Consider the following 12,310-nt stretch of genomic DNA (forward strand, 5'->3'; position numbering starts at 1 on the left):
ATCAAAGAAGAATATCAATAATTGTGTGAATGTGCCAATCATAATTTTCCTTTTTCTAATTACATACTTGTGTGAAGTCATATTTCTTATACTTAAAGCAAAAACAATGTATCGCAGTGCACTGAATGCAGAAGCAGGTTTAAGAATACAGGTGTATTCTATTAAGCCAAACACTGAGATTTGCAAAGAAGTGAAAGAATGTTATTTCCCACTAAAATGTTATGTTTTGAAAAAGTTATAAATAATGTTCTTTATGTTAACAAACACTGTTATGTTTAGGTGAATTAATATTTTAAAAAATTCTTTATTTTAAATTTTAATATAGTAAATATAGATAGATATAATCCACATAAACAAAAGCTCTTTGGGAATCTGCAGTAATTTTTTAAGAGTAAAAAGGGGTTCTGAAACCAAAAGTTAAAAAACTGCTAACTTAATATTTGAAGGGCTAAGTTGACTTATTCTAATAAATAAAGGGTGGGTTCAGCCATTTTATTTAGATGAAACTGAAGTAAAGTATATGTATAGTACTGGATTTTAATTATTTTTGTGTCCATTTGCAGTTTTTAAATTAAAGCATTACTTCTGTTTGCTAAATCAGTGAATATCATGCTTTACTGCTAGCTTAATCTTGGACTAACTAGAAAATGTCATAGATTTTCCAACTTTTGAAAAGGTAACTTAATGTGTCCAAAATTATGCGAACAAAAACATGAAAGACTGTGTCTGTAATCTCTGTATGGTAATTATATGTCACGTACCTCTCCAAGAATGACCTGTTCAGTCAGTGTGAGGATCAAGATAGTTAATATATGTGAAAATATTCTGTAGACAGGTAAAAGCTTTTATTAATATTAGACTTGTTGGCTGTCATGCAAAGTAATTGAATTTATGAAAGTGGGAAGAAATTGAGTTGAAGGAATATATTTATTTATTCATTTGTTTTTTTGAGACAGAGTCTTGCTCTCTCATCCAGGCTGGAATGCAGTGGTGAGATCATACTTCACTGCAGCTTCTAACTCCTGGCCTCAAGTGATCCTCCTGCCTTAGCCTCCTGTGTAGATAGGACTACAGGCACACACCACTATCCCCAGCTAATTAAAATTTTTTTTTTGTAGACAGGGAGTCTTGCTATGTTGTACAGGCTGGTCTCAAACTCCTGGCCTGAAGTGATTCTCTGGTCTTAGCCTCCCAAAGTGCTGAGATTATGGGTATAAGCCACCTCCTCTAGCCAATACATTTTTTCCCTTAAAACTACTAATTTTTTGTAATGTACCCTCTGAACAGTGCTGCAAAATAAGAAAGCCACTAATTTTCCTGAAATACCTTACTACTTGGATACTTGGATAACCCTCAGTGGTGGTGCTATTTACCCAGTTAATTATTTTTCATCAAGCAAACATTCTGGTTTATTCACACTTAAAGTTAGATACGTAAATTAGTTATTTCAGATGTATCATGGTGACATGCAAATATTACATAGTTATGTTATATAAATTATCTCAAAAATTTTAAAAGACCACACTACAACCATAGTTTTAAATTACAGTGCCATGATCAAAAACCCCCATCAGTTAAGCAGCAACACAGAACAGATGGTCCAAGAGGACATACAACAGGTTTACAGTCTGGAGGAGAAAAGCATAGAGCCATTAAAACTATCAGATTTCTGTTTCTTATATATATTAGTTAATGAATAAGTAAAGATATAATCCTTGGTCATATAGGGACCAAATCTTAGCATATTAGTGTTGCAAAATTGCTAACTTTAACTTCCTATTTTTTTCCTGATTTATAAATTTTTATATACAATGGTTGATAATACTACTGTCCGTTTATTATTTTAATTGAAATTAACGCAACTTGTCATAAGTAGGTCATTTATAAATGTGAAATTGCTTGAGGCCGTCTTTTACTGCCATGTTGCATTTAACTCCTGGTTGAAGAGATTTGAGCTGTATTAGGCTATTTGTCACTAAAGCATTTTTTTACTTTTCATCTTATAAAGGAAGATGGTTGACTTGAAATTGTGTTGCCTTAGAAATAGCTGTGTGTGATTGGAAAGGTACTTGCTCACATTTCACATGCCACGTGTATCTTGTTCAATAGCTCATCTTTTATTTTAGAAAATGGCCTTTCCAAAGATACATTCTGTAGAAAAAAATGGTATAGTACGCTTTCAAAAAGAGCCTGATAAAAACTTTATTGTGATTATTTATTCCGAATTAATTTTTATTTTGCATTTTAAGTATTAAACAAAATGAAAGGCAGAATATTTGGAATATTTAATAGACTACATTTTCTCTTTAGAGAATTCTGTGAGTCATACTTAATAGACTACATTTCTTTTTAGAGCATTCTGGAGTCATACCATACTGTTTGTTTAAATTACTGTATTGTGATTTTTATTATATTAAAAGTATTGGAATACAGGATTCAACCTGAGGAAGCTGATAAAAGCACACACACACAGGAATGAGTGTTTTTTTCTGTCTTTATATTGGATACATTATTTTTATAGAAGAAATTTTTAATACTGTTTTCTTTTCTTACGGTTTTTTTTTTCTTTTCTTTTTTTTTTTTTTTTTGAGATGGAGTCTCCTTCTGTTGCCCAGGATGGAGTGCAATGGCGCGATCTCGGCTCACTGCAACCTCCGCCTCCCAGTTCAAGCAGTTCTCTGCCTCAGCCTCCCAAATAGCTGGGATTACAGGCACCCACCACCATGCCCAGCTAATTTATTTTTATTTTTATTTTTAGTAGAGATGGGGTTTCACCATCTTGGCCGGGCTGGTCTCGAACTCCTGACCTCATGATCCACCCACCTTGGCTTCCCAAAGTGCTGGGATTACAGGCATGAGCCACGGCGCCTGGCCCAGAGTGACAACTTTTTAAACTTTTTTTAAAGCAATTTCTTCTGTTATTTAGCCCATGTATAGGGATAATAAAGAGATCACATCCTTAGAGTGAAAGGGCCTGTTTTCCGTGATCCTAACATATGTCAGTATGACCCTTACTCAAATTGGGCCCGCGTCAAATGGGAAACTCAAGCCTTATAATGGGAAGTTTATTGCTTTCTAGATCCATGCCGAGAGTGCTTAATGGTTATCCTGGGCTCTAAGTACAGAAAGTTTATAATAATAGACTATAATATAACATCTGATGATTATAAAGAAATAGGAACTTTTCAGTTCTGTTTTCATACTAAAATAACTCTCAAATAGGTACAGTGTAGAATAGAAGTTATAGATAGAGGCTTGGAGTGCTTAGGGTATTAGCCTGTTCAAGAACTCCACTATTCTATTGGTTTTCCTAGAGTCAAATCAGAGCATAGAAATCCCTTCACAGCCCATGTACTAATTTCATAGATTTGTAGACACAAAGCAGCACAGTTTTATGAAGGGATATAGAAAGTTTTCATTCACCTATCTTTAAGATCCCTTTTGATTGTGAGGTTAATTTTAGGTGTTGAAGTACTTTTCACTCAAATATTTAAATTGCGTTTTTCATTTTTCCTCAGATTTCTAAAATTTCATCTGGTATCATTAGTATATAACTATATAATTCCTTCCTTTTATACGAAGAATTATTTTAATTGTTAAAAGCAGTCTTTCGCAAAGTCTGAAAAAACTTAATATAAAACATCAATTTTTTTTTTTACAAAAAAATTTTAACAGATTTTGATTAAACCAAAATTCTAAATTCGGAAAACTTGCTAATTCTTGAAAGAGCTTTATGCAAAGACTGTAGAATTTCCTGACAACTGAATAAATTTCAAGATATCATGTGAGGAATATTGGACACAAAATTTAAGAAGAAGCATTAACACTTTTTTTTGAAAAAAACACTTTAAAGGAAACAGAACTTGATAACAACTCTGTCAAGGACAAAGGTAGCATTTACATTATAAAATTTATTAAAGGAATGATATCACCATGCGTTCATTAGAATATTACACATCCAAAGTATAATATAATCCAAATTATGTATTTGGATAATCCAAATTAGTATAATCCAAATTGTATATGGTCATGTAGTAATGAGCTTGCACTACATATAATACAGTTTTAAAATTTATATATATTTTTAGTTCTAATATTAAATTTTTCTTAGGCTGGGCGCGGTGACTTACACTTGCTATCCCAGCACTTTGGGAGGCCAAAGTGAGAGGATCACTTGAGGCCAGGAGTTCGAGACCAGCCTGGTCTACATGCTGAAACCTCATCTCTCCTAAAAATAACAAAAATGAGTCAGGTGTGGTGGTGGGTGCCTGTAATCCTAGCTACTTGGGAGACTGAAGCAGGATAATTGCATGAACCCAGGAGCATTGAGCTGAGATGATGCCACAACACTCCAGCCTGGGTGACAGAGCGAGACTCCATCTCAAAAAAAAATTTTTTTTTTCTTGAGTACTTATTGTTAGATTTAAATACCCAGGTTTATAATAAAATATCACCACATTGAACTGGAGGAGGAAAGGAAATTAATCATCTTTAGTTTGATTACTCACTGTGAAAACAGAATTGGGAATATGCTCAAACAATACAGTAAAACAGTGATGTATGATATACACTTGGGTTTTAGAAAAAACATTGCTGAAACCTTTTTTTTTTCAGTCAGTCTTTTCTTTGTTTTCTTGAATGATCCTATAAAAGGAAAAACTAAGAGAGAGTAAAGGAGCTCTAGGATCCCAGGCAGATTACTAGTTTGAACTTTGGTTTTCTGATTTATGGTGAAACCAGGTATCTCTAAAGTGTTTTCAGGTCTAAATGTGGTCAGTGTATGAGTAGGAGACAGTCATAGATGAGAGGTATGTAAGGGATTCAAATGTAGAATAAATAAAATAGAAATAAAAGATAGAAGAAGGCTAGAAAGGAAAGGTATTTAGTGTTTGCAAATGAAATTTATATAACTGTAAATATACCTAAAATTTTTGTTACTGGTGTTGTTCTTACTCTGTTCTCCCAATTACAAGTATAGTTTTCTCCACAATGATAGCTTGACTAGACCGAGCTTTCATGCATTAAGTAATGTGGCCAGTACAGTAGGTACTCAGTGAGTATTTGTTTAACTTACTGACTAAAAAAGATACCAGACAAGAAAAAAGAAAAAAAAAAAAGATACCAGAGTTGATTGCCTAAATAAAACAAAGTTTTTCCTTCAGTTTTACCGTGACTTCTTGACCATGCTGCTATTTGTCTTTGTTTGCCATGACACGTGATCTGACTTCTACGATATAGTCTCCTTGTTTTTATAAGTAACTAGTTCTAGTTGATGCTTTTATTTGAGAGACTCGCTTTTCCATTTAAACTCTCATTTGCCTCGGGCTGTTCTGATTTTTTCACTATTTGTCTTGCAATAAGCATAAATCAGTCACAGGTCAGATTTAGCTTGCCTTGCTAATAGTCTTCCTTGTTCTGCAGATCTCAAATTGTAGTTTAGGACTCTATTATTCAACTGATTTTTGATACGCACCTTAGTGAGAGTACCTATTCCAGTCTGCCAAGTGAGTTGTTAGCTTGGAGATTGTCAGCTTGTAAAACCAATAAGCAATGGTTTAAAAAACACTATGCTTAGTCTTTGTTTATTCTTATTTTTATTTATTCAAACAATATTTGTGTTAGGAAACATGCTAATTTTTAGAAACAAAAACATGAATAAGAAGATATGGGCCCTCTTTTCAAGGAACTTAGAATCTAGTGAGAAAGTGGGAGTCAAAAAGACCAAGTATTGGAAGACCCGTGACAGAGTTATGTACAAATAAAGGGGAATAGTTATACCATAGAGTGGAGCTGAGAGAGTGTGTAGTCTAGGACTTTGAGGGTGATATAACAGTGTAGCTCACTACATTAACATATTAATGGAGAAGGATCAGGTGGGAGTAGATGTAGGAAAAATTGGATATGCCAGGTGTGCTGTGGCTTGTGCCTGAAATCCTAGCTAGCTAGAAGACTGAGGTAGGAGGATCACTTGAAACCAGGAGTTTGAGGCAAGCCTGAGCAACATAGTGAGAGATCTCATCTATAAAACATTTTTTAGGCAGGGCACGGTGGCTCATGCTTGTAATCCCAGCACTTTGGGAGGCTGAGGCGGGCAGATCACTTGAGGTCAGGAGTTTGAGACCAGCCTGGCCAACATGGTAAAACCCCATCTCTACTAAAAATAATAAATTAGCCAAGTGTGGTGGCACACACCTGTAATCCCAGCTACTCAGGAGGCCGAGGCAGGAGAATCACTTGAACCCGGAAGGTGGAGGTTGCAGTGAGCGGAGGTTGTGCCATTGCATTTCAGCCTGGGCAACAGAGCAAGACTCTGTCTCAAAAAAAAAAAAAAAAAAAAAAAAAATCAAAACTTTTTATTTTAAAGTTAGCTAGGTGTGGCAGTGCACATCTGTAGTTCCAAGTACTTGAGAGACGGAGAAGGATTTCTTGAGCCTACAAGTTAAAGGCTGCAGTGAGCTATGATCATGGCATTGCATCTCAGCCTGGGTAACAGAGGGAGACTCTGTCTTCAAAAAAATAAAAAATAAATAATACTGGATAAAGTTCAGCACCCATTCAGACAGTGAATAGAAATGGAAGGGAATGCCTGATAGATGGTATCTATCAGAAAATTACAGCAAACATCATGCATTAATGGTGAAACATTAAATGCAGTTCTCTTAGAGAACAACAAGAGAAGGATATCTGTTGTCTCCATTTCTATTTGTTAATGCACCAAGTAAAGAAATAGAAATGTAATGCAAGATTAGAAAAGGTGGAAATAAACTGTCATTTACTGATGGTGTGATTTTTTTTTTTTAACGTAGAAAACCTAAGAACATGAACCTAGTAAACTAAGTTTTGAAAGGTGGTTAATTAGACATTCAGCATTCAAAAACTCTGTAGTTTTGGCTGGGCACGGTGGCTCACGCCTGTAATCCCAACACTTTGGGAGGCAGAGGTAGGTGGATCACTTGAGGTCAGGAGGCCGAGATCACCCTGGCCAACATGGTGAAACCCCGTCACTACTAAAAATACAATAACACTTAGCCGGGCATGGTGGCGCGTGCCTATAGTCCCAGCTACTCGGGAGGCTGAGACATGAGAATCGCCTGAACCCTGCAGGCAGAGGTTGCAGTAAGCTGAGACCGTGCCACTGTACTCCGGCCTGGCAGAGTGAGACTCTGTGGCAAAAAAAAAAAAAAAAACCAAAAACCAAAAACAAAACCCTGTAGTTTTCCTGTTACACAATAGCACCAATAGACAATGTAATAGAAAAAAAATCCATTTCACAAAGCAACAAAAGCTTCTTTACCCAAGTAAGAAAAAAAAAACCTTAAATATGTAAGACTTCTGTGGGGAAATTTTAAATTTTTACTGATGGAAATGAAATGCCAGTTTTTAATCAAATTAATGTTACTAATGTCAATAAATCCCAACAAGGTTTTTCATAGAACCTTATAAATATCCTAAAATGATAGAAAAGATCAGTATGTTCAATTAATGAAGACAGTATAGAAAAAACAACAACAAAAGAAAGGGACTTGTCTTAGTAGAATTGAAATCATAATAAAGCTATAGTAATAAGCTATAGTAAAACAAGGTTTTAATGACACAGAGATAGACAAATGGCTTAGTGGGACAGAATAGACTCCAAAAGTAGACATACACTTAATGTGGGAATCTGAAATCAGTGAGAAATGTAAGCTCTTTAGAAAATGGTGTTGGCATAATTGATTATCAGTATGGAAAAGCTACAAATTAAATTCAAGAAGACCTTCAAGAGCACCAGTAGACAACCTATTAGAGTAAGAAAGTTTAGCATTGTTGCTAAAGATAAGAATAAACAAAAAATGATAGCATATCATTTCATGTTCACATATCAGCATTAACCTATCAGCAAATAAAATTTTAAAATATTACATTAACTTTAATGGCAAAAACTATAAGCATCTAGGAACAAATCTAATAAAAGGCCTTCCTGAAGAAGATTATAAAATGGTTTTGAAGAAGAGCTGAATGAATGTAGAGAGATACACCATGCTATCAGTGGGAAGACTCAATGCTGTGGAGTTGTCAGTTCATTCTTAATAAATTTGTAGATTGAGTGCAATTTCAGTCAAAATCTTAATAGGTTTTGTTTTTTGTTTATGCAGAATATGACAAGCTGATCCTAAAAATCATCAAGGACCATGAATGAATAGTTAAGATAAATTTGAAAAAACAGTTTAGTCAGGGCGTCTTGCCCTACCTACACATCAAGATGTAAATAACTATAGTTGTTAAGGTGGTGCTGTTGACATGGGAATGTATAGGTAGACCAGTGAAACAAAGGAGAACACAGAAACAAGCCAGGCCCATGTATTAATAGGATGCATTGAGAAGAACACAGCATCTCTTCTGTGTTTTTCCTGTTAAGGATATATATCCTGAACTTAATTATGAGTCAACACAGTCTTATCAGACAAACCCAACTGAAAGTCATGCTATCAAGTATGTGGCCTGTAACCCTTCTAAAGTGTCTAGTTCATGTACATCAACAAAAGGCTGAGAAACCTCCAGCCTGAAAGAGATTAAAGATTGCAGTTCAGACTACCACATGCCAAGTGTGATTCTGAACTGGATCTATTTTCTATAAAGAACATCCATTCATTATTGGGACAAGTAGGGAAACATGAATGGATTCTTAAGATTGGACTATGTAGTAATGTATGTTTAATGCTGCCCCATAGATCATTTAGTCTCCATTCATTCATTTCAGCTTTTTTTCCCCCTCTCTCCATGCTTCTTTGGATTGTTTTTATTGTAATGTCTTCAAGTTCACTAATCGTTTGCTGTATAGTTTCTAATCCGTTGTTAAGCTTGTGTGGTGAATTTTTCATTTCAAATAGTTGTATTTTGCAGCTTTAGAAGTCCCATTTGAGTTTTTCAAAACATGATTTACGTTTCTTCCTGCTTAACATTCATGTCTTTCTTTAAATCCTTTTGTAGGTTTATAATAACTGTTTTAAAGTCCTTGTCTGTTATTTCTGTGATCTTTTTCATTTCTGGGTCTGTTTCTGTTGACTGTTCCCATTTTCTTTCCTGGTTATAGATCACATTTTCCTGATATTTTGTGTCTATTCATTTTTTTTTTATTTTATGCTGGATATTGTAATGATTATATTTTGGAGTGTCTGGACCTTGTCCTTTTAGAGTGACGAACTTTGTTTTGGCAGGTTGTCAAGTTACTTGCAATCAGCATGATCCTTTCAAGACTTGTTTTGTTGGGGGTGGGGTTCTTGAATAGCTTTTACTCATCTGCTGATTTAGTCCTCCTTCTAAGACGTGACTCTCGTGCGGTCTCTGCTGTATGTTCTAGAAGTTCATTAAGTCTACTCAACTCTGTTTGTCAGAACTCAAATTTCTCTCTTTACATTGTGAGCTCTGAGAATTGTTTAGCTTACAGTTTTCTTGTATTTGATCTCTGCTTAGCCTTGTGGAGTTTTAGGTTATACATGCACAATTTAGTATTTAGCCAAAATTTTGTTGGTTTTTTGGTTTGTTTTGTTTTTGAGACAGGCTCCCACCATGTTGCCCAGGCTGGTCTTGAATTCCTGGCCGCAGGAATTCTTCCCACCTTAGCTTCCCAAAGTGTTGGGATTACAGGCATGAGCCACTACATCCATGCTTGTGTGAAGCCACAGCCAAAATCTTAAAGGCAGATTTTTGGAGCTCTTTTTTAGTGTAGCTCTCTTTTCTTTGGTATTCTTTTCTGAATGTGTCAGTCAGTTCAGCATCCATGAACTCCAGCTTTGTCTCCTCAAGTTCAACAAGACTTGGGCTACCCATTTTCCCATACCTCATTCTGGAAGGCACCTCTCTGCCTTACTAGAGAGAACCTAATCTTGCATTACCTGCTGTCCAAAGTCTTTGAAAACAGTTTTTTCGTGCTTTGTCCAGTTTTCTAGTTTTTATGGCAAGAAGGCATCTTCCTCCTTTCTGTAATAGCTACCCCTTCCTATTTTATTAATAGCTTAGTTTGATTGCATTATTTTCTCAACTAGTCCCTTGAGTAATCTCAGCATAAGTGGTTGAATTGATCCAAGGTTGGGGATTAAGAATGCGGTCAAAGGATGAAAGAATCAAGATGTTGGGAGTGGTGGCAAGCAAACAGTGGTTTTGAAGCAGTGGTTCTCTGAGTGTGGATGGAGGATCCTTTTGGGGATCCATAGGGTCTTCCCACTTCTAACTACATGTGAGAGTGAAATGTCTTCATGTGCTTGAACCAAAATAATAAACAATGGATTCAATGCAGAAGCAAAGATAAGAATCTGTTTTTTAAAAGTTAAACCACACATTAAAGAGATGCACAAAATAGTAAAACAATACCACTCAGTTTTCTAAGTTCTTTTTGTTTGATTTTTGTTAGCATATAATGGGTTTATTATTTTGTTAAAGTGAGTTAATGCATACATAGCTTTGAAATGTTCTGTCTTTATTTCTATTTTTTTTTTTTTTCAGTCTCGCTCTGTAGCCCAGGTTGGAGTGCAGTGGTGTGATCCTGGCTCAAGCGATTCTCCTCCCTCCTGGGTTCAAGCGATTCTCCTTCCTCAGCCTCCCAAGTAGCTGGGACTACAGTTGCACGCCACCACACCTGGCTAATTTTGTATTTTTAATAGAGATGGAGTTTCACCATGTTGGCCAGGCTGGTCCTGAACTCCTGACATCTGGTGATCCACCAGTCTGGGGCTCCCAAAGTGCTGGGATTACAGGCATGAGCCACCATGCCCTAACTCAGTCTTTATTTCTAACACACTAATATTAATTAAAGATAGCCCGCAACATCAAAAATTGTTTGAAGTCATCAATTAAGATTACAAAGGGGTCTTGAGACCTAAAGATTTGAGAATTATGGAAAGAAAGCACCATAGAGTCTAACCTGTTTAGGGAAGGAACTAAAGGCATTAGGAATGGAATGGACTGTGTAAAAAGGGAACAGATTAAAGAACGAGGCGTTTCTATTCAGTTTCTATTTCCTGTTGGATGGGTGTCAATTTGTTGACTTTTCTGCATCCTTGTGTGGAGGTGCCACAATATCCCATTCTAAACCATGGATAGCCTGACTGTTTTTCTTCTGCAGTTTCTGCTGCCTCAGGATTATTGAGTCCTTTGCTTTCATTGACTCTACAGTTTTACCCAAGGTAAAAGTACTAACTAACCTGTGTCATCCACTTTATCCTTGAATTTCTCTGGGACATTGCCTGTTCAAATATAATCCCTATTACCCAGTGACGAGAAATAACATTTATTGGTTATTAGCCCATATTTTACATGGATTTATTTTGTGTGATAGAACTATATATTCAAAGGAAATAGTTATTCATCCTAGGAATGTGGAGTGGCAACATGACAATGAAAGGCAACATTTGACTTAGGTTTGAAATTAATTTTGTTCTTGCTTTGGGAAATCAGTTGCGTTTATATTAATTAGAAGCACGGAATACGTGTCAAAGTAATAATCTGCCCTTTTGGACCATCTCTGTTAATGCAGATGAGCACACAATTTATTTAAGTAAAAAAGTACTATATGATTAATTTTAATTATATATAGGTTGATAGTAGTATTTTATGTAATTTTAAATTATTTTTGTATTTCTTACAGTAATCCTAAATTGGAGAGTCAGAGAGTAAATAAAAAAGTAAATAATGATGCCTCACTTAGAATGCACAATGTATCCATTTTGGTGAGACAGATAAAATGTTATTACCAGGTAAGTGCCCTTTTTAAAAATCGGGGTTTTAATAACTACTTACATTTTTGTATTATTTAGCATCAGTCATCTAACAAATATTTAAATGCTTATTATATGCCAGGTTCTAATCTATTTGCTAGAGTTAGAGTAGTAAATAAGATAGTTTATTTCTTATGAATGTTAAAGGCTTAAGCAAGCACTTAATAATTTTCTAATGTTACAAATGACTACTGTATTTTATGTTTTAAAAATCAGGTCCCAGTTTCCTGAGAACTTGCATAGTGTAACATTTTGTTGTTAGACTTCTTGAATTATGCCTTTGAAAAGTGTACTTCCATTTAAAAAAAAAAAAAACTGAATTGGATGCATATTTTAGTTTTTAAATATGAACATTGTTGGGCCGGGCGCGGTGGCTCAAGCCTGTAATCCCAGCACTTTGGGAGGCCGAGACGGGCGAATCACGAGGTCAGGAGATCGAGACCATCCTGGCTAACACGGTGAAACCCCGTCTCTACTAAAAACTACAAAAAAAACTAGCCGGGCGAGGTAGTGGCGCCTGTAGTCCCAGCTACCCGGGAGGCTGAGGCAGGAGAATG

At 35.6% G+C, this 12,310-nt stretch overlaps 1 protein-coding gene across 1 annotated transcript in view; it reads left to right on the top strand.

Annotated features, from left to right (window-relative positions):
* Window positions 1-12,310, top strand: part of LOC104660219 (girdin-like) — a 131,602-nt gene that overhangs the window by 17,991 nt on the left and 101,301 nt on the right. Inside the window, 1 exon segment of the mRNA XM_030921233.1 lies at window positions 11,624-11,732. Coding sequence (XP_030777093.1) covers window positions 11,624-11,732 — 109 coding nt within the window.

The sequence above is a fragment of the Rhinopithecus roxellana genome, chromosome 17 (assembly GCF_007565055.1).
Source record: "Rhinopithecus roxellana isolate Shanxi Qingling chromosome 17, ASM756505v1, whole genome shotgun sequence".
Lineage (NCBI taxonomy): Eukaryota > Metazoa > Chordata > Mammalia > Primates > Cercopithecidae > Rhinopithecus > Rhinopithecus roxellana.